At 43.5% G+C, this 23,869-nt stretch overlaps 5 protein-coding genes across 7 annotated transcripts in view; 3 read left to right on the forward strand and 2 right to left on the reverse strand.

Moving 5' to 3' along the window:
* Positions 1 to 4,281, forward strand: part of gse1b (Gse1 coiled-coil protein b) — a 141,959-nt gene extending 137,678 nt beyond the window's left edge. The window contains exons 13-17 of the mRNA XM_029145220.3: positions 131 to 244; positions 395 to 769; positions 1,007 to 1,348; positions 1,763 to 1,866; positions 1,982 to 4,281. Of these exons, the coding sequence (XP_029001053.1) occupies positions 131 to 244; positions 395 to 769; positions 1,007 to 1,348; positions 1,763 to 1,866; positions 1,982 to 2,122 (1,076 nt within the window). The 3' untranslated portion in view covers positions 2,123 to 4,281. The remainder of the gene's footprint in view (positions 1 to 130; positions 245 to 394; positions 770 to 1,006; positions 1,349 to 1,762; positions 1,867 to 1,981) is intronic.
* Positions 4,282 to 5,428: 1,147 nt separating this feature from the next.
* gins2 (GINS complex subunit 2) lies at positions 5,429 to 7,714 on the reverse strand. The gene is made up of 5 exons (XM_029143744.3): positions 7,225 to 7,714; positions 6,937 to 7,051; positions 6,541 to 6,640; positions 6,323 to 6,449; positions 5,429 to 5,976 (listed from the first exon to the last, which is right to left on the reverse strand). Exons 1-5 carry the CDS (start codon positions 7,312 to 7,314, stop codon positions 5,848 to 5,850), a joined length of 561 nt encoding a protein of 186 aa, XP_028999577.1. The 5' UTR covers positions 7,315 to 7,714; the 3' UTR covers positions 5,429 to 5,847.
* A 468-nt stretch (positions 7,715 to 8,182) lies between these two features.
* emc8 (ER membrane protein complex subunit 8) lies at positions 8,183 to 11,392 on the reverse strand. The gene is made up of 5 exons (XM_029143743.3): positions 10,831 to 11,392; positions 10,423 to 10,499; positions 10,279 to 10,348; positions 10,085 to 10,179; positions 8,183 to 9,984 (listed from the first exon to the last, which is right to left on the reverse strand). The coding sequence occupies exons 1-5, from the start codon at positions 11,041 to 11,043 to the stop codon at positions 9,825 to 9,827; spliced, it is 615 nt and encodes a 204-aa protein (XP_028999576.1). The 5' UTR covers positions 11,044 to 11,392; the 3' UTR covers positions 8,183 to 9,824.
* A 160-nt stretch (positions 11,393 to 11,552) lies between these two features.
* LOC114851887 (cytochrome c oxidase subunit 4 isoform 1, mitochondrial) lies at positions 11,553 to 14,625 on the forward strand. The gene is made up of 5 exons (XM_029143745.3): positions 11,553 to 11,688; positions 12,423 to 12,499; positions 13,737 to 13,901; positions 14,038 to 14,169; positions 14,312 to 14,625. The coding sequence occupies exons 2-5, from the start codon at positions 12,424 to 12,426 to the stop codon at positions 14,446 to 14,448; spliced, it is 510 nt and encodes a 169-aa protein (XP_028999578.1). The 5' UTR covers positions 11,553 to 11,688; position 12,423; the 3' UTR covers positions 14,449 to 14,625.
* Positions 14,626 to 15,025: 400 nt separating this feature from the next.
* dusp22a (dual specificity phosphatase 22a) lies at positions 15,026 to 23,778 on the forward strand. Of its 3 annotated transcripts, XM_029143741.3 has the most exons (7): positions 15,027 to 15,241; positions 16,196 to 16,229; positions 16,723 to 16,805; positions 17,263 to 17,312; positions 20,260 to 20,334; positions 20,457 to 20,628; positions 22,743 to 23,778. In XM_029143741.3, the coding sequence occupies exons 1-7, from the start codon at positions 15,221 to 15,223 to the stop codon at positions 22,932 to 22,934; spliced, it is 627 nt and encodes a 208-aa protein (XP_028999574.1). In that variant the 5' UTR covers positions 15,027 to 15,220; the 3' UTR covers positions 22,935 to 23,778. The 3 variants fall into 3 exon arrangements, with proteins under 3 accessions (XP_028999575.1, XP_040925898.1, XP_028999574.1); XM_029143742.3 differs by lacking the exon at positions 17,263 to 17,312 and having other exon boundaries at positions 15,026 to 15,241; XM_041069964.2 differs by lacking the exons at positions 16,196 to 16,229; positions 17,263 to 17,312 and having other exon boundaries at positions 15,026 to 15,241.
* Positions 23,779 to 23,869: the final 91 nt, after the last annotated feature.

Below are 23,869 nucleotides of genomic sequence, written 5' to 3' on the forward strand. Positions count from 1 at the left end.
TCAGGGGCTGTGGTGGGCTACAGTGACCCTGGTCTAATCCTCTCGACTTGCTGTTTGCGCTCTACAATCTAAGAGAAATGCATGCCTATGAATTTGTAAACAATTTGTCATATTTTTTTTTTTCTTTTAGATAATGAAAAGGTGGTGGAGCTGCTCCAGGCCATCAAAGAAAAGAGCATAACCTTGGATACCATCAGACACGCCCCTCATCCGCTGTGCAAGAGCCCTCCAGTGCAGAACTCTGGTGAGACTTATGCTACGGAACATAAACATGCACACATCCTCCCTGAAGTATCAGGTTCTAGAGCAGTGCAGTTGTATAATGTGTCGATTGGTGCGATGGAGTCGAGGATCTTAACCCCATTGTGACTAACACATGCTCAAATGATTGCAGATGCAGCATTTTCTCAGCCTCCCTCTGAATCAGAGGAACACCACAGTGTCAGGCCTCATAGCCCCTCCTCACACTGCCCAGCATCCCCCAATGGCCATCCAAAACCCCTCGGGGACACATTAAGACCAAAGGAACCCCCCTGTCCAGCTGTCTACCCAGACAAGGCCCGGGGGCCCAGTGAGGGACCCGGCTCTAAGAGGAGCTCCAGCCTGCTGAACAGCTTGCGGCCCCCACTCCCCCTGCAAGCTAAAGAGGGCCTTCACAGCATCAATGGACGCACCAAACCCTGGGACAGCTTCACCCCAGAGGAATTTGCTCAGCAGTTCCATGAATCTGTGCTTCAGTCCACTCAGAAAGCTCTGCAAAAACACAAAGGTAAGAACGACAGCCGAGTCTAGCAGCCGAGGGAGCACGACTGGGGGGGGGCAACAGGCCAATCACGACCCATCTGTACAATGTATAAAGTAATGAAAAGTGTCCTAATGCTCATAAATCCATGCAAATAACGAAATTATTAAAATGTCATTTTCAGTCTAATTTAGCCTGGATTAGATAATCAGTTAGTACTCAGTTGGTCACAGTCCTTTCATCCCCCCATCCTTGTCCTCCCAGGTGGAGCCACGGGGATGTCAGAGTCATCTCACCTCCAGGAGTCGTCTGTTCACTACAACATTCCAGAGCTTCAGAGCGCCCCTGGCCGACCCCCGCAGCCACATTCACAGTCTCACTCGAACGCACATTCGTTTCCCCATGCCCACTCACATCCTCACCCCCAGCCCAACGGGCAGCACTTCTCTCTACCCCAACACCGGGAGGCCTCAGGGTTGCGGGAGGACCTGTCTGGTCCAGACGAATCTGAAGAGGAAGAGGAGGAGGAGGAAGAAGAGGAGGCTCCTGCCTCCAAATGGCAGGGAATTGAATCTATATTTGAAGCTTATCAGGAATATGTTGAAGGTAGGTCCAGCAGTCAGTGTCTCTGCCTAGTGGTTTAAACATCACTCTATACCAGTCTTTACATCTGGTGTCCTAAAACAAAAATGAAGGAACTAAATATAAATATGTTTGTGAATATATACATGTGTGTGTGTGTGTGTGTGTGTGTGTGTGTGTGTGTGTGTGTGTGTGTGTGTATACATATAAGTAGAAAAGGACTGAAAACTGCAGAGCTTTACCTTGTTATTACACTGTCTTGCCACTAGGTGGTGGTGTTTTAACCTCTGCATAGAAGAACCTGTTGCAGACATTCAGTCAGAATAAGCATTAAGAGAAGTGTGATCGATCCTGGTGTTTTTCAACACACCACATCCCCACTGTTTCTCTAACCTGGGTATTTTTGTGTCCACGTTTCTTTCAATCCTTGGTCTCTAGAGCAAAGTTTGGAGCGGCAAGTGTTACAGAGCCAGTGTCGAAGACTAGAAGCTCAGAACTATAACCTCAGTCTGACTGCTGAGCAGCTATCTCACACCATGGGGGTAAGAGACACTAACAAAATGATTCTCAAATTCAGTGCTGGTTTCACATAATTACCCACTGTCAGGTCTGCTTTCTGTTGTTCCCCGTTAATCTCAACTCTCCTTTCTTGTGCAGGAGCTGATGTCCCAGAGACAGAAGCTGGCAGTGGAACGGGAGAAGATCCAGGCAGAGCTGGAGCACTTCAGGAAGTGTCTGACGCTGCCGCCGACGCACTGGCCGAGAGGCGGCCATTACAAGGGCTACCCTCCCAGGTGACCCTAATGACCTCACCCGACGGCCCCTGGCCACCTCCCCTTCGAGACAGAAACCCAGAAATTATTTTTCACGGCCTGTTCCACATGGCTCCTGGGAGGAGAATATGGCTGGCTACATGAGATAACTTAATGAACGCACAGAAGGCAGGACCATTCAGTGAAGGACAGGCAGTCTTTGGATTGTGGCCAGCCAGAGACTGTGCCGTAAGCCACTAACGCGTGCCAACGTAGCCAAGCGTGACATCAGTGAACGCACGGAGCAGGAGCACCTGAAGATCCACTCACGCGTTCGCCCGCTCCTCACGCAGTCCCCGCGTCCCTCACCGCCACAGCTCCACAGACAATCCTGCCAATGAGGGAGCAGCTGCCCCGCGTGGGGCGTCCACGAGAGACTTCAATCCTCCCCATCTCCAAACAGCAGCTTCGGGCCAATCGGGACTGATCTGATCACAGGGGCCACGCGAGCGTTGACCTGGAAATGCACTTACGAGTAAAAGCTGAAGAACTACCTGGTGGTACTGTGTTACAACAAAGAACTGCTGAGTTTAGGGAAGAACTTAGAAAATGCACATTTTTTGGAAAGAATTAAGGAAATGTTTAATTTCGAAATAGAAAATTTGAGAAATAAAATTTTAAAAGGTGCTTCAGCCTTGTATTGTATATAATATGAAGACTTAAAGAATTTTGTATGTTTTTATTACTTTAATCATTGTTCTTTTAAAAGAGAAGCCTGCCATTTTTATATGTTTATGCTTTTTTGGGTTGGAAAAGAAAGCCTTGCTTTTAGTGTTTGTACTGCTGCTGGCCAGAACAGCTCCTTTTGAGACATGAAACCCGAGCGGGAGCAGACCGCTCCACCGCCCTGCTCTCTGCCGGCACCTCGCAGCTAAGCCCCCATCGCAGCCACGTCATCCGGCGTCTGAGCTCAGAGGTCCCGGGACACGGCTCTTGTCCTCTCACCTCATTCGTTCACAGCGACACGTCTTTAAAGCCCGTTTCAACAGCTGTACAGCTGCTGGTCTGACTAGAAGAAAGCTTGTGATATTCATGCAGGAAATGATTGAGATCCACAGTGACTTTTCTTTTTTCTTTTTAAGTTTGCTAACTTGACTTGATTACTTTGAAGACATGAAGAGTCTCTTAAGCAGTCGGTGAATCAAACGGATCCTACAATTAGACCTTACAGTTGTTTAACACGCCTTATAAGATGAAGGCCTCGTCCGCCTCCGTGAGAGGAACGCCGTGCCAAAGTGTTGGAGTCAGACTACACTGCGTTTCAGATGTGTAGCCAAACCAGAACGGCCATTGTCCACGTCCTTCCTGTGTTTGCTCGGTTTAAAGCTCCCCCTCCATCATGCCAATGTTTTATAATAGAAAGCCGATACGTTGATTCAAACTGGGCATTTCCTAGTTCAAATAAAACCAGAACTTCACCTGGTCTCATGTTTGTTTACTGCCCGTCTGCGACTGTCCACACTGAAACTCTTTCCCCAGTAGGGTTTTAAATGCAGCTCCAGACTCCAAAGACAGTTTACAACGCGTAGGTTGGCATTTCAACAATGTAGGGTTATGATAACAATTACATTTTACAATGAATCAATTTAGTGATTTAACCAAATATTCAGAAATTCAATTGTGGACTGAAGCACAACTGCCCCTTGCATACAGTACAAGTGCCTCAAGGATTTGGGAGCATATGAATGAGTTGTAGTCCACATGATGGATATTCTACACAGTACAGGGCGATCAGGGACTTTACATCCAAGTGTCAACCGTGCATCCTACACCTTACGAATCAAAAGAGTCCATCTCCTCGTATCAGTTAACATCAGCCTAGGTTAGTTCAGAGAATCCTTTACAGAGAAGAGAGCCACGAGCCTCAGTTCACGAGGGAGCTGAGCCAAGAAGCTGGGGAGGAAGGTTCAGTTCAGTTGAGCCCACTTAGTCAGCCTCCTGGTGTCCAACCCACGCACGCCCATGCAATAGCCCCATTACTCAGTGGAGGATGTCTAGATGCTGTGAAATCCTGTTTTTAAAAATGTACTTGTTTGAATTCATTGTAATGTAATATATTCTTTGTTGAATGTAGTAATTAGGTATTTATGAATATATGGCTGTGATTTCCAGACAAAAAATAAAATTTCAAAAATGTTATATCAATCAATGTCTGTTAATTATCAAGTAAAAAGATCGTTTTTATTAATTTGCACGACGGTTGTAATTGGCTCTTGGTTCTTAATGCTGGCATCCCAGTTAGGAGTACATTCATTGATGGAGTTATTACCACAACGATCTTTAAATTATTCGTACATTGTTTATATTAGCTCATGAGAAAAAAGTAATTTAAAATACAACATTAATAATAATTAATATAAGCATAACCTTCTAACCAATACTGTTATCATGGCTATGTACAATATGTGATGAAAACATTTTAATATTATGACACTTTTTCACTATGGGCATTTTTTGACTGTATACTATACTATGGCAAATTATGGACAATATACTATATTCAGGTGTTTTTGATGAGGTTCTTTATTAAGACAAAAGGAACCCCCTCTCCAGCTGTCTACCCAGACAAGGCCCAGTGAGGGACCTGGCTGTAAGAGGAGCTCCAGCCTATTTTTGGAAAACATAGCATACTATGGTCAGTTTTATTTGTGCTGTTTGCCAGTTTAACAAGTAGCATGCCTGAAAAGCCTGGCCTTGATGGAAGAGGCTTACCCACTACAGTGAGTGGTAAGAAGAAACCAAGTAGTAAGTGACCCAAAATGGTGACCCAAACCACCCACCCATCCATTTTCAGCTGCGTTTCCAGGGCCGGGTTACGAGGGCAGCAGTCTAAGCAGAGAGCTCCAGACTTCCCTCTCCCTGGACACCTTCTCCAGTGGGATCTCAAGGCGCTCTCAGACCAGACGAGAAAAATAGTCTCTCCAGCGTGTCCTGGATGTTCCCCGGAGGCTCCTACCAGTGGGACATGCCCAGAACGCACAAACAAACCACCATTTCCGGTCGAGAACCAAGGCCTCAGACTTAGAGAAGCACCATGCACAGTGTGGCCAAAGACTAAATCAGATGGGCCAATCCCCAAAGACAGGTTTCACTCACAGCAAACAAAAGAGGTAGCCCCTCATCGCACCCCCACCCTGATTCACTGCAGAATGTTTGGCTCATGCTCTTCAATGTTTGGTGAAATCATTTTTAATGCGCCCTGACTTTCTACATGGTATGAGCAGGAGGCTCGGTGTTTGACACTGAGCTCTGAAATCATCTGTGCAAATACTTAAAAGACAAGAGGCAGAACTTTATACCATTAAATTTAATCTCATCAAGTTGTGGATCAACACATTCAGTATCATGGCTTTATTACTCTATTGTGTATTCTTGAATATTTTGTATTGAAAAAAAGAAAACAGTATGTCTGTATACCCTAGAGATACAAGTACATCTATTTTGTTACATATTGAAACACAAATTGGTGCTTTAAACTACTTTGAATGATGTACAACATGAATGAAATTAAATATTGATGTATTTCAGATAATATACAGCTAAAGCTTAAACAGCCTTAAATATGTACAAATTAATGTTGACCTCACTGCTACGACATATAGACCCTATACTCAGCCTTTTCGCTCAGTAAAAAAACGTTGTTCTCTCTTGGTGGTCTTTGAAAACATCTTTTGTTAGTCCAACCTGTTCATCTGGCCTTGCTCTTGTGGATCAGAAGTCCACGTATTGTCCTTTACTGGAACCAGGCTGAAGATTGGAACGTAGTTTGTACATGCAGTTGAGAGAGTCAAGAAGAAACTCCCGTATGGTGTTGATCTCCATTAGAGTCAGGTTGTCCAGCTTTAGAACAAAAGGAGCAAAGTCAGATGTGGGACTTATTCAGTTTTCAAGATGCAAACTTGTAAAAAGTCATCAGTGGGGAAACAACATGTTGCAAACTTCACACCTTGTTTTCCAACACAGAGACTCAATTGAGAGCAAAAAAAAACTAATATTCCTCTAATGTCAGAAAAGGGACACGTGCTCACCACATGCAGATATTCATGTAGCACTGATGGTCACGGCAGAGCACATTCAAGAAGCTAGAAACACTATATTCACGGTCTCCACTTAAATACATGATGGATTTATTTCCAACTCATCCATCATGTAACTGCTATGTAACCTCTTATTGTGGTCAGATCACCTTGGCATGAGCCTCCTGTTGACTGATGAAGCTGTCTGCAGAGAGGCGCAGCTTGGCAATGCGTGTGTCCCAGACGTCTTTGACCAGTGTTCTGATCTCGTCTGCTTTAGGAATGTTGTCAGATGCGCTATAAAAAAAAAAAAGACAAATGCAGATGATCAGAGAGCAGTTTCACACACTGTATGTGCATGAAAAGCACACGTCATTCCATTACTTACTGGTTAAGCAGCAGCTTGGTCAGCTCCATGTAAAAAGGACTGGGGACGGGCGTGAAGGCCTCCTCCTTCCTCTCCAGCTCACGCATCTCCTCTAGTTTCTCTGAACCCAGTCAGCAATAAGCAGGTCCCCAAAAGAACAAATTATCACTTTGACTTCCTGATGTTCGCGCGCATTCATAAATAGAAATGTTTTTTGTTGTCCTGCGTTTTCACAAATTTCGTCTAGAGTTTTAAAGAACAACAGTAGTCTTAATCAAAACTTGTTTCATGCATAAATGGTCCCAGGCGATAATTTTGCTGCATTTATATTTTTAAATACGTCAACAGCTGTTGCCACACCTCGGGTAAATTAAGTGTTTCATCTCTTAACCGCTGCATGAACGGTCAGTACATTACCGACATCCATCCACTCCGGAGGAATAATTCTGCATTTCTGCCGCTGTTTCAGGTTGAGAGCCAGCCACAGGGGCACGTCCACCGGCAGCCCGGGGTTGAAGGGACCCAGGTCGCCCTGAGGACACGAATGCGAGGCGTGTAAGACATCGCAGCATCCACGCTGTGAGTGGGTGTAACGTGGTGCTATGTAGCCGCCAACAACGTCAACGTTGGCAGATGGAAACAACAGCTCGCTAGCTTCAAGAACACGCGTAATCACGCTGCAGTAAACCCAACGGAGCCACTCACCCCGATCAGATAGATCTTGTCCAAACTGAAGTTTGGAATTATCTTCACCGTCTCCTTTTCGGCAAGAAACTCCACCTCGGACGGGTCCATAGCTGGCTGTTGTTTCGTTTTCCCGCGCTATATGTTACGTCATAGGGTGAAGTAATCAAGGATAAGACAGCGTCGTCACCAAAGCGACCAAATGTGATTTTACACAGTGAGAACCGTGACGTGTTCTACTCTTGAATGTCTTATTTGAGTAACTGTAATTCCCACGTCTGGTGTCGTTCAGTCTTCACTGAATCGGAGGTTTTACAGCTGTATACTAGCACTTCCGCAACATCGTGGCTATGACAATACTGTCTGTTTTTTTTACGTCCCCCACCCGCTACTTCACCAGCTTCTTCTTCTTTGGTGTTTTACGGCGGCTTGCATCCTTAAAGTTGCACTACCGCCATCTGCCGTAATAGTGCACCAAAACCTCTCCGCGTGCCACCAATCACCAGAACACTTTACATCCTTTAGATTACAAAAAGAAAAAAAAAACTAAATTACTTTCAAATAAAAAAAAATAGCAAAAGCCATTTTACAGTGTCCAAATTTTTCAGTTAAGATGTACAGTAAAAAATGTCAGTTACTTACTATTATAAAAACTACATTCTATTGTGTAAGTGTTGAAATTAGATCTATGTTTATAGTTAGTTTATATGTTGCAGATTTTACTATACTTTTATATTTACTATAATTAGATTGTTTCATACAAGTTAGCAAAAAAATACAAGTCATGTGATTATCTTTATAATAAATAGAAAATGGTTCAGATTGTACATCTCTTTAATATGTAAATATATGACCTGATTTAGATTTAAATATGATATCTTATAATAACAGCATTATGCTGTTTTAGTTTTGTTCTATTTTTATTGGCTTTCAGAGTCTAAAGCAACAATACCCATAAAAGTAATTAACTGCAGCTTGGTTACATGAATAAAAGGTTTATTCTTACAAGGGGACAGTGCAAATATTTGTGAATGATGAATCCTGAAGGCCACACACAGACCCAAATAGATATGATTAAAGATGACTGTAACTTCAACCAACTTTCATCTGGGTTCTACAGGTTGCAGAAAATCCTTTGAAATTCGTCACCGCAAAGTCTATGGCAGATTATGTGAGGTGTTGCATATGATATCCGACATATACGGGAGTTCCAGGGTGCTTGACAAACATAAAAAAATGCTTGAAAACACTGCATCGTTTCCTGGTTATCATAAGAACATGCAGCGTGATTCACCACTTCCTGGTACGAGCGCAGCAGGAAATTACAGCTTTAGACTGGGATACATCAACGCCTGAAGTTACAGGTGTGTTTAACTGATTTGACATGACTAAAGCAGCAATGTAATTTTCTATTGGGTTAATAAAGAAAAAAACTTATTTTTTCCTTAGATCTACTTAAATGGTAGATACAGGCAAGGTTTTTATTACAAACTCTGTCATGCAAATTGATGTAAGAAATTGTTAATTATAATATTCTTTATCGGAAGAGCTTTGCCACTGACCCTAAAACATACAATCCATTTTTTAATCAACATACAAAAGTAAAATAAAACTCAAACAAAAGCTGCAGCTCTGGAACTGATACGAGGTTATTTTCAAGCTCTTTAGTTAACCTCTCTGCGAAAGGTATCTAGCAAAAACATTTACCAAAGCACGAGTCTTGAGTGATTTTAAGTTGTCTACATTGTACATTCAACTCATTAATTGTCTCTAAAAATATTATGTCTACCCAGTTAAATAACTACTGATCATTTGCAGGGTAAATCAAAATGCTAGATCAGCATTCTCACATACACTTAAAACGTTCACATATTAAATGGTTTTAAACAGTCAGTTAGGCATTACGTTACCCAATTAAACATAAAACTAAATAAATTCCTGTAATTTAAGTATTGTCAATTAAAAATAACTAAAGTAACAATTAGTTTAGGAGCCAATGAACCAGTATAAGAAGCCAAAACAGGTCAAACCTCTCGAATAAGTCGTCCTTTTGATATTGCTTGTGCATCTACTGAACTACTCTGCTTAGCATCAGACTGACAAATGGAAGGAAAACCAAAACATCCTGCATCTCTATGACAGCTGTCTTTATGAGCGTGTCTAAAATATCTTTTGCATGTATTTAGAGCTTAAACAGTTAATTTTTTAAATAAGGACTAATTATTATACCACATTAGTGCAATTATCACCTATAGATCAGAATTGTTTCACTCAATCCGTGTATGGCTCCTGTCTGTAAAATCTAAGGAGGGAAAAATAGTCTAGACTTTATTTTAATTTATGCACACAACTATGAATAAACACAAAACCACAGCAGAGACTGACATATTTAAGTTGCATTCACCTCAGAATCACCTTGTAAAGGTGGACACGTGCCAACAGTGGACATGTAACGCTTGCCCTTAGGAAATTTTGGCCAGGTTAGGGCTCTGCAAGGTCCCATCTCTTCAGGAGCCTTCAGCATATGTGTTCATGTTCTCCTGTGCTACGTGATACGTAGCGTCATGCGTGCTGTGATGGCAGCAATATCTGTCTGTCCCCTGCACTCCTGACTCGGCGGGTTAGCACAGGTCCAGGACGGACTTGTTGATCACAGGGTTGGTCCAGTCGTTCCTTAGATCATCCAAATGATTGTCAAAGTCAATCAAGCTCTCATAGGACCTGCTCTCCAACAAAGCAGACGTGATCTTCTGTGCTTCGCTCCAGTCCTCAAAGCAGTCCCTGAAGAAGAGACATTCATTTTGGCCAAAACATAACCAGACAATGTGCAATGTCAGCACAAGTTAATATTGCGCAAGGGTCACAGTGAATAAGCTCTTACGAAGTCACTTCTCTGTTCTTCCACTTGTTTTCAAGATGATCATAGAGAAGTACGATGGGCTCGTAGCAGCTTATAGATAATTTGCTGTTGTCCACCTGAGGAATAAAAGACAATTACAGATCATAGCGAGAGTCCAACTCACTGTGATGTGGATGAATCTGACCACATAAAATGTCTTAATACTTTATTATTACCATAACAATTGTTGCTTCACTGAAGTTCTCTAAAATCCTGGCAGCCACTTTTTCTGCAACTTGGTTGGGTCTGCAGGAGAGAGGAAAGCTTAGCACATAAGGGGAGTTTGAGTTTCCTGGATGTGTCAGTGCAGCTGTCCGTACCTTGAATCTTTAGTGCGTTCGTTGGCTTGATAATATCCAACAATGATATACTTATTTTCCTTACACCAAGTATCAATCTGAGATGGAGACCGTTGTTGAACCAGCAAAAAGGGAAAAGGACAGCAGATGTCAGAGCATAATTAATTTCAACAGGAGGCAAAAAATACTCTGCTTCTAACTTAAGTTCACATAGCTACAAGAAATGTAATCCAGATCTGCTCCCAGGGGTCCGGGAGGAGGAGGGGGGGGGGGGGTCAGTAATAAAACCACCTGTTAGTGTAACACAGTACTGCTCAGCAGCACTGCAAACTACGGAAAGCTAGTAAAACACTTAAGCCACATACTTAGCACAGATGCAAAAGCTACCGTCATTATGATTCAGTACAGGTGCAAACACCGGCTACTTACCAGAGTTAAAGCCACTTCGAGCATCGGTGCCAGGGCCAGCGTCCCGTGGAACAGGGGAACACAGTCCACGCACAGCACGGGCTCAGTGTGGCTCTCTCGCTTCTTCTCCTTGGGTTTCTCCGCCACCAGCAACCCATTCACGGCGCAGTGCGGATACTTGGCAGCGTGTAAAATCATTTTACAGTACGCCTGGCTGGTCAGTTGAATGGGCATTTTCGAGGCAACCGTCAGAGTCACTAAAGAAGACAGACTCAGCTAAAGCTGCTGAGCGGCTACACGCTGAGGAGGGACCGCTGCCTGCTAGCTGGCGTTGCTTCTCATGCCCGGGGAAAAGTAGCATCCACCTCAGCTGTCAGCTTACTGACTGGGCACGCAGTTGGTAAATCTTCAAGCGAGTACATGTAAACTTTACAAGCAACAAAATCGCCACTGTATTTAAGGGGAACGATAAATTAATCGGTGTCTCAAATTTAGCCACAGAAGCTAATCTTACTTCCACCTTCCCAGTCGTTTTTGCAGCACCGGTCGTGCCGTAAAGTGTGGCACTATCGTAACGCCATTCATCTTCCGCTGGTTACTCAACGGAGCTCAGGGGTCATGCGCGTGGTACTCTCGAAGGACCGCTGCGACGAGCAATAGGTTTGGCTACGTGACAAAACGACTATAGCCGAAAATTGATGCACACCCACTAACACTTTGTCTTCGAGCGCCGTCGGCTACTTTCGTCAGCCACGTGACTCACGACTTGCGCGTCGTAGCGGTCCCGCTTCATTTGACCTCCAAACGTACGTATTTCCGCTTACAGTTTCAATCATACTTCCTTAAGGACCATCGGCGGACGGGAGCAAGGAGAAGAAAGTAGGTCGCGTTGCTTTATTTACAGACGAACTCACACTAAATAGAAATACCGTTTCACACGTTACACCTTTACGTTTTTAAAATGCGATGTATGTGTCGACAGTTATAGCTGTACTACTCAAGCCGGTGCAGTGACTTTGTCGGAGCTTATCGTGGCTAGCCTACCGGCTCACCGTCATTAGCGACTAGCATCATACGGATACACAATGTGCTGCACTCGCAGTAAATGCCATTGTGCTCCATGTGTGTTCCACAAAAGCATTGTTGGTTAGTGGTTTACTGCTAAATTGTGTAATGCTATCCTAAAAAAGTAGTATTTTTGTGATTATGTTTTTCTAGCTGACATGACCTTGTGTTTGTAGCTAATGCTACCGTTAGCTTAGCATTGCGGGTTTATGGTAGACCTTTGGTAAAGACTGTGAATCAACTGTTAATGCATATGTAAATAAATGCTTGTTTGTATCGGCAATTTGCAAGATGTCGTTGTTTAAAATTTGGCAGGTAATACGAGACATTGCATTGCGTGAACAGTTTTGCCTAATAAATGCATAAGTAAAAAAAATTTAAAATTGTTTTGCTAGTTATTTAACAGTATGTTCTCATGATAGTTTGAAATGTTTGCCGTTAGATTAAAATAATGTACATAATTTATAAAATTGCTTTTTTAAAAATAGTTTAGTTTTGTATGCAAATTTAATTAATGACTGTTGTTTACTGTATGACCTATTTTACAGAATGCTAGCCACCAGAGCCTTTAGCCTCATTGGCAAACGTGCCATCTCCACATCTGTTTGCGTACGTGGAGGACACGGTATGTGACACATGATATGACCTGGGGTACTTGAATTTCTGGCATCCATAACAATAGAAGTTCGTGCTTTTTTTATAGCCACTTCTGTACACCGATATGGGTGGTTATTTTTGCTGCACAGCTTAATCTGGTTTTCTGAATTATAAACCTCTGAAATGAAATCTTTATAAAATGTAATGATATCCATATAGCCACAGGATGTTTACTTATTGCAAGTGCATCAAGTCTGCTTTCAGCATGGCTTTGAAAACAAAGTATTAATGAGTGCATTTTAAAACTGGTTTCATAGCAACACACTTCCTCCACTACTACGTGACAACTTAGCTATGTACACATGGCAGCCTGTTAAAGGTGGGGCAAAGACTTGTCACCTTGTAAATGTGATTTCTACTTGACACTTAATGACTGACAGACACCTGTTAAGTAAAAGCATGAAACCTCAAATTATTTGGAATTTAAACTAATACTTTGATTTAACTTAAATTTAAGGATAGGATACGTCTTGACTGATCCCACAATGGTGACATTTGTGTTTTAGCAGCAATTTACAGGATGAAAAGCAACAAACAGTAATATTTGTACTAAGTAATGCCTATCCTTACATTAATATTTAAACAGGAGTCAGTAATAAATTGTGCAAGAGTGGGGTAACATCAGCAGTAATTACAAAAAATATTCACAAAATTCACCGTCAAAAACAATGATTTGATGAAATGGTGGAGGCACTGCACAGACACAACAGAAGAATTCAAGGTGTGGTTACACAATGATGCACTGTAGAGTCTGATGGCTGTGGGAAGGAATGACCTGCGGCAGCGCTCCTTCCTGCACTGTGGGTGTAACAGTCTGGTGCTGAAGGAGCTGCTCAAGAGCCTCTACAGTGTGGTGCAGGGGGTGGGAGGGGTTCTCAATGATGGATATTAGTTTGACCAACATCTTTCTGTCCACCACCACCTCCATGGACTCTGGTGTACAGACCAGGACAGTAAACTAGTTACTTAGGAAAAGTACAAACAATATACAACATTTAAAGTCTAACCATTTGGGATAATTACAGTAATCAACAGTTACTTTCAATTAAATATCAATATTTATGTGTCACAAAACAGTAAAAGATCCTGAATTTGGAAGACACGTCAATTTAGATAAGGTTGACTTGAATGAATTTGAAAGTTGTTGGCAAAAATGAGGTGATGAGCAAATGTTTTGTTTTCTGTTTGCTTTTTTTCTCTCGCAGGGGTTGCCAAGGTTGAGGACTATACTCTCCCTGCCTATCATGACAGCCCTGACATCCCTCTCCCTGAAGTTCGCTTTGTGCAGAATCTGAGTGCAGAACAGAAGTCTCTGAAGGAGAAGGAGAAGGGCTCCTGGGCCGCACTGTCTAATGATGAGAAGCTTGCATGTAGGACTTCTACACTTTTTTCACTAATGGTCAAAAATATTATAGTGATGTATTTTTTTGGTTAGTAGTATTTGTGTTTAAGTCACTTACATTCATAAAATGTGATCACTTAACTTTGTGTGTTTCCATTGCTTAGTGTACCGCATCAGCTTCAAGCAGAGCTATGCTGAGATGAATTATAGGTCACCTGAGTGGAAGACTGTGCTTGGAGCGGCGTTTTTTTTCTTTGGTTTCACTGGCCTGTTTTTTCTTTGGCAGAGAAAGTATGGTAAGTATGAGACAAATAGCTATTATATTTGATGGAGACCTGCCTGTCACAGAGGAACACAGAATAGTTAAGATATTAGGTTAGTTTGATTGTACTAATTATTGTAATAGGCTGGTGGCTTGACATGTTGCCTTCTTTGCAGTGTTTGGACCGGTCCCACACACATTTGAACCCGAGTACAAAGAGAGGGAGCTGCAGAGGATGCTGGACATGAGGATGAACCCAATAGAGGGCATCGCTTCCAAGTGGGATTATGAAAACAAGCAGTGGAAGAAGTAAAAGACCTGGAGGACCATGACCAATACTGTACTTGAAAACAAAGGCAGACCGTCTCAAAGATACAAGAATGCATATATTTCTGTTTATCCATTGTCCACAATACCTCAGTTTGTGCATTTTGGAAGAACCCTTCCTCTTAAGGTCATTGTGTAAATTAATAAAATTGTTAAAACGATACAGCTACTGTCTCAAGTGTGTTTTTATGCAGCTCATGTTTTTATATAAGGACACTAGATAGCGTGTTTTTTGGGATCCCTGTGTGAACATAAACACAGGAGGGAGTCCAGAACACTTTAGTAAAGCATAGTTGTATTACATTTTGCTAAAATAATTAGTTCTGCATGTGCAACTACTTAATATTTTGCTGGTTGGGCATGAAGCTTTAGGTAAATGGACACGTTGCTAATTTAAACCATTAATAATGAGTGTGACCAGAGTGTTGCGTCCAGCTGCTGCCGTGCTGCTAAAAACCAACTTGTTCTAAAATCATGTCCGGGTCCTTGCGCGTGAATCTGCAGTCCGCCTGCGCGTGCCTCGCGCCTCGGAAAAGTACAGCTGACGGCGCCGTGCTGTGACGTCACTTACCGGATGGACCCGTCGCTGTTTCACGTCAAAACAGTCCAGCTGTTGGCGCCCAGACGGGGCTGAAGCCGAGTAAACAGCGTTGGCGGCATGGCGGCGGAAGCGCAGCGCGTTTAAGACAAGCCGAAGCACATGTAAACACGTCGCAGCAGCGGAACACGTTGGTGTCGCAGCGCGGTCGGCGTTCAACATGGGCAATGAAATGAATAAGGTAGGCTGTGGTTCCGCTCTTTGCCTTATTATTGTGGCTATTTCTGTATTTAACCCACAAAGTTCGGCCTGGTTGCCTTGGTTACTAAACATCGACGCCTTTGCTCTGTGCTACACTGTTGCAATGCGATGACGGGATGTGGACAAACCAAATCAGAGCCGTTTATTTAGAACAGTTCCGGTAATGTGTAAACAAGACGTGCATTTCCTGCTTTAGGCTGAGGTCTGGTGACGTTGAGGTGTGAACCGGTTTCAGAGTGCAGCACTGTCTTTTGTCACGTGGACAGCACTGGGTGCATGAAGTGTTTTATTGTCTGGCTACATCTGCGGAGACTTGTGTTACGGCAGATACGGACGAGGCTGGACGCGCCTTGACCCAGATGTCCTGGTTGAACTGTGGTGCTGAGCCCAAAGCAACAAAGCACTAAATCAGACCCACGCTGCTCACTCTGACTCTTGACCTTTTGAGGAGGCTCGTCCTAAATGCTCACTGCAGCAGATTTCGTTTCATGGACCGTCCGAAGAAAAAGTAATGGCACTGAAAAATCGGATCTGATGTTCACAGAAGTCACAGAAATGAACAAGCAGCATGGTGCTGGCTTGGAGCTGCCGCTGTAGAGGACATTTCATTGTCAAGTTCGTCAACGGTGGCTCTTTGCAAGCGGGACCCGGCTGACGGAGCGGGAGTCTCATTTGCCGTTATCGTTTTCTTAATGTCAGACTTGTAGAGCAGCCCCACGTCCCGTTTGCCCCTCATCACATCATCCTGACAATCACCCTTCCCTTTGCTTCAGTGCTTCAGGCCTTGTATGGCTGTAGCGAATCTCCTCCGCTGGTACTTGGTTCCTAAAACTCCAGCCTTGAATCCCATCTGGCTCACTCCCGAGGTTTTCGAAGCTGGACTGTGATAAATATATTACCTGAATGTAACATGTCTGCGACCGCTGCTTCGCAGGTTGCCGATGGACTCTACCTTGGGAATATTAGAGGTAAGATCATAGTTTTAACATTCAATACAAAGCCTGTGAATAGATGACTAATCTTCTAGTAAATCACATCCAATGTTTTCACCTTACACACTATTTATTTCAGCACAGTATTGAAAATCATACAGATAAAATATACTGGCTTCTGTTGTTATTTATAGGTAATGGCTTTATTTTTTTCATCTTTTGTGTTTATGCCTTGTTGACGAAACACAATAAGTTACAAGGTACTAGACATTAAAGAATCACCAGTCATTAGTGTGTTGCTCTCTTGCCGGGAATGACCGCTGTGTAGATAATGTGGCATTTGAAGCTTTCTAACTTTAGCTGGCTCCACACGATGGCACAAGGATAAGGGCTAAATTTAGCATGTGACCACAGCCCTAACGGCACCAAAAGATGGTGTTGTTGCTTTAACGCAGCTCAGTCATAAAAGTTGGTGCAACGTACACTAATAAGTTCAGGAAATTATTTTTGTGTCTTACTTTTGCCACAGATGCAGAAAACAGAGAAAGTCTGTCGAAGAATGGCATCACCCACATCCTGTCCGTGTACAACAATGCCAGACCTAAGTTTGAGGTTAGTGGAAAGTACGGGGTGGCTAGTTTTGTTTTACGCCCTTTGTGACAAGTTGTTGTGAATCAAACCAATAATTTCTGGTGAAAATTATGTAGAAAGCGAGTGGAGACTCTGACGTTCCTGCGCTGGTGTCTGTTTTGTATGTGATGCGTCGTATCAGCCAGCTGAGGGTGGTCATGAGTTGTGGATGGAGGCTTCTAGCTGAGATGCTGAGCGGTGTGTGTTCAGCTGGTAATATAATAAAGATTAGACTTAATAGGAATGAGGACAAAAATGTAATATTCACTTTTAGGGTCTGGGTGTTTTATGGTTTTTAGACTCTCTTTTAAATTACCTCACTTCTTATATTTACATATTTAGGCAATGTATAAACCACAATCATCATGATGACTGTGGCGCATCATCCAGATGTGACTGTGTCAGTTACGATGTTTTGTGTGTGTGTGTGTGTTTGCAGGACATCACGTACCTTTGTATTCAGGCGTCCGATGCTTCGAATCAGGATCTGTGAGTAAACAGACGCCGACCTCTGCAGGGTTTTAGATGTTCTGTTGAGTTTGTCACTGAATGTCTGAAGCTGGGGTGAGTCATTATGTTTCAACACTGCCACCCTTAACGCTGTGGTCCCGGGGCGTGACGGCTAAACACAAACGGTCATGGAGACTTTTGACAGTTGGAAAAAAACAGACTTTTTGTTGATGTTGTTGCTATGTTGGTTTATTGTGATTATTAGTGATACAGTGATAGATATACAGTGATATTCAAGTGAAAAATGGACCAAAGAGCAAAAAATGTAAGATTGAGTACTTTTTGGTTTTGTGCATGTTTAAAAGCGATGCAGAAGAAGATCAGAGCGAAAAATGGAGTTATTTTGTTCCATATGTGCTTGGTCATCAGGAGGCAGACTCAGTGTTGAAAGAGGCATGAGCTAGCCCAACAACCACCCCCCCCCCCACACACACACACACCCCGTCCGCTGCACATTAGTCTCAGCATCTGTATTGATTTCTGCATCGGATCTTTGACTTGAACAGCAGCTGTGGAGAGTCTTCATTAGACACAGGAGCATCACTGACTGGTTGCCTTGTGAGCATCAGGTTACAGGGTAGTCCTGCAGACAGCAGCCGTGTGAGGCAGAGTTGATTGCAGTATTAGGAGACTGGCGTGGTTTCTGTGCTGGTGCCTACTACTGGTCGGCTGTGCTTCCTGCACGGACAGATCTCAGGAGACGTTGCGTTAATCTCTGTGGTGAGATCCCTGATGGCAGGTGAACAGAGCTCCTGTTAAAGCTGTGTGTGCTGGTGGAAGTGCGTCGCCTGCAGCCAAACTGGCTGCCTGCAATAACAGGGGACTGATCAAAGGAGATGCAGGGAAAAGCAGGGGGAAGTTTTTAATGGAGGGTGATTTAACCTGCTCTCAGTGTAGCAGATAAAAAGCATCATGATAAACGAATGCAGGCTGGGAGTCCAGGTCAATTACTCCCACAGTACATGTCGGTCCAAAAGATTTTTGGACCGACATGTGCCGATTTTATTCACTTACCTGAAGCCTGATCTTGAGTTGGACTTCTGGAAACCATGTTGTCTCGGGTGCAAAGGAGACCCTAATTTGACAGGAGACAAACTAAGTCACTTGTACATTCATGAGATTTAAAATCCAATGCTTGTATTGGATGTTTGTGATTGGGTTGGTTTGGTTTGGAGGTGTCTGACCACCACTGTTGCAATCGAGCGTCCTTCCCTCAGGCAGCAGAGGAAGGAAACCTCACTGTGACATCTGGCTGTTGGCCTCGACCACCCGGGGCTTTAATAAACCCCCTCTGTCACAATCACTGGTCTGACTGAGTGCTGAGGCCAACTGCCACGCCACCGTACTCGCCAGCAGCCGGGGGCCCCTGTGGCCCGGTCCGGCGGCCCCTCCTGTGCACGGGCGGCAGCAGAGTCTACTGCAACCAACCAGGAAGAAAGTCAGGAAGTCGGGTTCATTTGTGCACTGCCGAAGTACAACTACTGTATCAAAATGATTCACGTGCCCTCAAAATAAAAATAAAAAATACGGCAGCAAAACTTAAAATAAAACATCAACAACAGAAATGTCTACATTTCTGTGATCAGCAGCAGACGATGACCCTGGTTACGTCCTGGTGATCGTGATTTCAGTTTCAACAAAAGATTCCATTGGAATAATTTCAAATGTCGGATTATTTTTCCGCCAGCGTGTTTGAGGAGGCGCCAGATGTTCCCCTTTTTGGTGAACGTTCTCATGACATGTCTGCTTCGGTTTAATGTACAGTGTGCACTGACCATGAAGGTGTAAATTCATTTGCATCCAACATGCACAGTGTATTTGCACAAGGAGCAGACTTCTGGCCCTGTGGCACCGAAGTGGTAGGTGTTACTGGTGCATTTACATTCGGTCTGCTTCAGCTGGTTCCGAAAACCTCAACTCTTTGTCACAAGGTAATTTTCTGCATATTTAACAACATGGCCGGAAACCTCTGTGCGAGGAAGACGGAACAAAGTGCTGAGGAGACATCATTTGAAGAGGAGTTTGGATCTCAGGAAGGAGCAAAAAAGAAAAGTGTCCGTAAATCTATTTTAGCCGCAGTCTGTTATTCTGTCTGCCATTGAGTAACCAGCATCTGCTCCTCAGGAGACAGTGCTATCAGCCAATCACTTCTTGATTATGCAAAGCCCCACGAGTGTTTCCTGAGAGTGAAGTTGGATGGTTGGGGAGCGACTGCCCTGTCTTCAAGTCACAAAAGACCGAAATGACCGTCTGTTGCTTTGTCTTTTGGGACAGGTTGCGTTATTAGATTTGTTTTGACATTTGTCTAATCTTAACTTTTGACTCTGTGTTTACATTTATTACTTTAGCGAGTATAAATACGTACCTTCTGTAAGTAAATGACTTTTAGACGGAAAAGAGTTGAGCACTCCCAACTGATGTCGTTGTGCAGATTGACCAAAACGAGGACAGTTACTTCCTCGTCTGTCTGTGCTCTGGTCTACCACAAACTCTCCGTTTGAGCAGATCTCATCACATGACAACTGGAGCGGTTCATAAAGACCCATCACAACTACACTCACTGGCGATTAATTAGGAACAATCCAATGTACAGTCTGATGAATTTTGCTTTCACAAGCTGAAGCACACACAGGTGACTCCACTGTCCCTAATAAAGTGAGTCTTTCATGTAGTTTCTACAGTCAAAATCCGAGCATGCTGCAGTTTCTGTGTTGGGGCCGTGACGTAGGAGTTTCAGTTCAAGGTGTTTGCTCTCATATCCTAAAACGTGCCGTTTTACGGTTTGACACCTTGACACCACTCAGGTTTTGTGATTGATACGTTGATAAGCTGTAATACCAATGGTTGCGGTTACAAATATTTCTCCTTATCTGCTGCACCGCGTTTCCGTCAGTATTTAGTAACGCCGTTGTTTCTTTCTAACCAGATTGCAGCATTTTAAGGAGTGCATCACCTTCATTCACGACTGTCGCCTGAATGGAGGCTCCTGTCTTGTTCACTGGTAGGTTCTTCTATCCAACGCTGTTATTGGGCGTCCGACAAGCTGACGAGGACCCATCGGTAAAGTCCTCATTTAGAGATAGTTCATGGCATTTCTTAACCGCTAACCGCGTGTGGCTCTAGCCTTGCCGGCGTGTCCCGCAGCACTACCATGGTGGTGGCCTACCTGATGACCGTCACCCACTACAGCTGGGAGGACTGTCTCTCTGCGGTCAAGGCTGTTCGCTCCTTCGTTGGGCCCAACTACGGCTTCCTGGAGCAGCTGCAGGAGTATCAGACGGGACAAGTGTCGGAGGTGAGCGTGCACACACACACACACACACACACACACACACACACACACACACACACAGGGAATCCACACCTTTTTTACAGCACTTCTGCAATTCAAAGTCCAAATAGATAATGTAAATATCCACAATTGCTATTTTCCTGGGTGGAACCCCTTCTGTTATGGCTTTGGAGACACAAGCAGGAACCCGCAGGATGTGACGCACGTGGCCATCACACTTCACACGCAGCCCGTGGTGAACCTGTCAACGGTTCTTTTTCTTCTCTCTCACGCATGCGAACACATCTTTTTGGTTTACAGTGAACATTCAGCTCTGCGCTACGAAAAAGCAGAGGCGGGATTCTCCGACTGCTGCAGCCAGAAACCGAACAGAAACGTCAGTTATCCATCAGTAATTAGCAATTCTGTCCATGTACTGTACACGCTGCAGCCTTCTGGTTATTGGAGGCATTTGAGGGCACCTTGTGTGTGTGATCACTCATTCCAGTGGGTCGGAGCCATTGATTGGAGAAAGGGAACTACGGGGTGGGGGGTGGGGGGGTTTGCTGGGATTGCATTAGCCTGGTATTGCTCATCACGTGTTTAGCATTACTGTCAGCACCTTGCAACATAACATGACTGAAAAAAATGTGCATGGTTTGTAGATCTTGCATCGATTTTGAGGATTTAAAGGGAAATGGTTTATTGTATTTGCGCTTTTCCCACAACAGCCTCGGACAAAAAAGTGTGGGAAGACTCAAGGCGCAGCTTTGCTAACGCTGCAGCGAAGTTTGGCGTCAAGGAAACAAAAACACTGCAGTCCTGATCAAAACGGTTAAATCCCAATATTTTGTGACGTGCTCATTGTCTGCCTCCACCCATTCAATCAAACTGCACATTTATCACCTGAGCTGCAACTTGACAAATGTGTGGTTGTGATGCTTCCCTCCCGTCATTTTTTGCACATTTGCATTTATTTTATTTTCATTTTCAGTCTGTGTTTATAGACTTGAAAGCACTTTGTGGCTTTTGTCAAGAATCATTTTCTGTTTTTCGAGATGAAACAGTCGCAGCTCAACCTTACACAACACACGATCCAGATTTGCCTATAGCTGCGTAATCTCTATACTGACTTTTGACTGTTTGTATTGTCTTGATCCTTTGAGTCAGTGTTTTGCTTTTTTGATTTTGTCAATAGTCATTTTCAGAAGCCAAATTATTACTTTTATTGCGACTTTCACTTCGTTGTATTTCGTGAAATTAAGGGATTGCACAAAAAAAGCACACGATTCCTGAAAATCATTGAGAAAGGGGGAAACAGCAGTGCTTTGGTTCGACCTGCTGCTGTTATTGAAGGAGCATCCTATTAGTATATAAATTTACCAAAAGCCTTCATTATGCAAGAGCTGGAACAGATTTCCAATGCTATGGAGTCTATTGAATCATTCAGTCGTGATAACGTACCTACACATAACGAGACTTTTGATGACTAGCTGGGTTACCCATACGCTTTGAGTGGAGTTTGGAAGGTTCACTTTTGCTCCGTGTCCTCCCCGTTTGTAGATGGTGCCTCTCGCTGCGAGGCCTTGCAGGTTTAACCTTTTCTGCTGCCAAAAAACACATTTGTTTTGTCAAGTGCAGGTTGTTTTTACAGACGTAATGTACGACATAATCGCATTTTTGTGCCATGAATTTCCATGATTAGAAAACTGGAGCCGTTTTTAAAGAGGAGACTTTCCTTTGAAACAACACGGGAGAGTATGGAGGAGTTTAGGGGAAAGCCTTGAATCAGGTGACTGTGTGAGGAGGAATGTTTGGAGAGAAATATTACAGCAGTTCCTAAGAAGAGCTCACTCAGAGGCTCTTTGTTTGCTTTTTTCTCCTCCCATGTCTCCAGCCCTGGTGCAGCTCACTTTCCCCAGTGGGTATTCATTTAGTAAGCCTGAAAAGCTACACATCATTTATGATCATGTACATCACAACAACTAATCACTCACGTGCGTTGGAATTTCTGCTGTATCATATTAAAGGTTTTTCCTGTTTTGTTGACCTTTTACTAGAATATTAGCCTGAATGTGTGCATTAGTTCCTGGGCCAATCAGCGGCTGAACCAGTCTTTTGTTCTTGTCTGTCTCCAGTATCGAGCGTGGTTACAGTCCAACTTCAGCCCCAATCCGTTCAAGGACGAGGAGCAGGTGGGCACCCTGCTGAGCCAGTACAAGGAGCAGCAGGAGAGCCAGAGGCGAGGAGTCGACCATCGCTGGATAAATCAGAGGATGGGTGTCGCCGCTCTGCCACCGGATTCTGATGAATCTGAGGGAAACAGCTGAAACGTCAGCCTCTGCTTGTGCCAAAGACCGTGTGGAAACGTCACTATCTAGTAATTGTGTAGTCAGTTCCAAATTAGCCCTGAGCTATATGCAACTCCACAGCCTTTGTAGAACTCTAGAATCCGAAATTAAGGCGGTTTCTAGTTTTGATACTTTATCTTAATCCAGTTTAGGTAAAAACAGAATTGGTTTAGAAACTGGGCTACAGGCGCTCCAGTACTTTCCATGTTACCTTAAGCCATTTGAGGGTACTGGTGCTCACAGACGCCTTACTCTGAACACCACCGCACCTCAGTCATGCTGAACAAACTGTGGACTCCACACCTGCAGTGATCAGCCCAGGAGCCTTAGAGACATAACTAAGCAATTCTGTCTTAAAGGGACATTTTGCCTCTAATTAAGTGTGATCCCAGTTAATTACTGTTAGTACTTTAAGCTATCTACAGTATGATGTGGTGTGAACCCAATTCTACAATGGAAACTCTGCACTAACAGGCCCAGTCTATCAGAAACCTTCATAATGTCAAGTGTTGTTTTCTTTGTGAAAACATCACCTGTAGCATCAATAGCCTCTAAGTAGCCTTTAAGTCTAAAGCAAGAAATTAGCACAAAAAGTAAAATGACTCAAGGTTCAACAGAACGTCCAAGTCTTCCTGCTTTTATCAAAGTTCTGATTTTTTTTTTTTTTGACAAAGATCATTTTTGGGGTAACTCCGGTATACATGTAAATACAGGTAAAAATGAATTACAGCTTTATGTTGCTGTTGTTGTTTCTTTTGTGTTTTTTTAAAGATTGATGGAAAAATGTCCGTGTTAATAAATTACTTCATTATTGAAACTGTCACATGATCCTGTGTGTTTCTAACATGGTTATATTAAAGCACACCGCCCACCTGTGGATTAGGTCTCTGTCTAATGAACTGGTTCCACTTTGT

Source organism: Betta splendens, chromosome 3, assembly GCF_900634795.4.
Source record: "Betta splendens chromosome 3, fBetSpl5.4, whole genome shotgun sequence".
Taxonomy (NCBI): domain Eukaryota; kingdom Metazoa; phylum Chordata; class Actinopteri; order Anabantiformes; family Osphronemidae; genus Betta; species Betta splendens.

What these genes read in the sequence shown, in the direction of transcription:
- gins2 (XM_029143744.3), bottom strand. Translation starts at nt 7,314, where the DNA reads ATGGACCCGTCCGAGGTGGAGTTTCTTGCCGAAAAGGAGACGGTGAAG. An exon ending in ACCAAGCTGCTGCTTAACCA is followed by an intron (nt 6,450 to 6,540) that starts GTAAGTAATGGA and finishes TTTTTTTTATAG; the next exon opens with CGCATCTGACAACATTCCTA. An exon ending in AACAGGAGGCTCATGCCAAG is followed by an intron (nt 5,977 to 6,322) that starts GTGATCTGACCA and finishes TTTGTTCTAAAG; the next exon opens with CTGGACAACCTGACTCTAAT.
- emc8 (XM_029143743.3), bottom strand. Translation starts at nt 11,043, where the DNA reads ATGCCCATTCAACTGACCAGCCAGGCGTACTGTAAAATGATTTTACAC. An exon ending in GTGAAGCAACAATTGTTATG is followed by an intron (nt 10,180 to 10,278) that starts GTAATAATAAAG and finishes TTTATTCCTCAG; the next exon opens with GTGGACAACAGCAAATTATC. An exon ending in AAGAACAGAGAAGTGACTTC is followed by an intron (nt 9,985 to 10,084) that starts GTAAGAGCTTAT and finishes TCTCTTCTTCAG; the next exon opens with GGACTGCTTTGAGGACTGGA.
- LOC114851887 (XM_029143745.3), top strand. Translation starts at nt 12,424, where the DNA reads ATGCTAGCCACCAGAGCCTTTAGCCTCATTGGCAAACGTGCCATCTCC. An exon ending in TTGCGTACGTGGAGGACACG is followed by an intron (nt 12,500 to 13,736) that starts GTATGTGACACA and finishes TTTCTCTCGCAG; the next exon opens with GGGTTGCCAAGGTTGAGGAC. An exon ending in TAATGATGAGAAGCTTGCAT is followed by an intron (nt 13,902 to 14,037) that starts GTAGGACTTCTA and finishes TCCATTGCTTAG; the next exon opens with TGTACCGCATCAGCTTCAAG.
- dusp22a (XM_029143741.3), top strand. Translation starts at nt 15,221, where the DNA reads ATGGGCAATGAAATGAATAAG. An exon ending in CTACCTTGGGAATATTAGAG is followed by an intron (nt 16,230 to 16,722) that starts GTAAGATCATAG and finishes CTTTTGCCACAG; the next exon opens with ATGCAGAAAACAGAGAAAGT. An exon ending in GGCTCCTGTCTTGTTCACTG is followed by an intron (nt 20,335 to 20,456) that starts GTAGGTTCTTCT and finishes GTGTGGCTCTAG; the next exon opens with CCTTGCCGGCGTGTCCCGCA.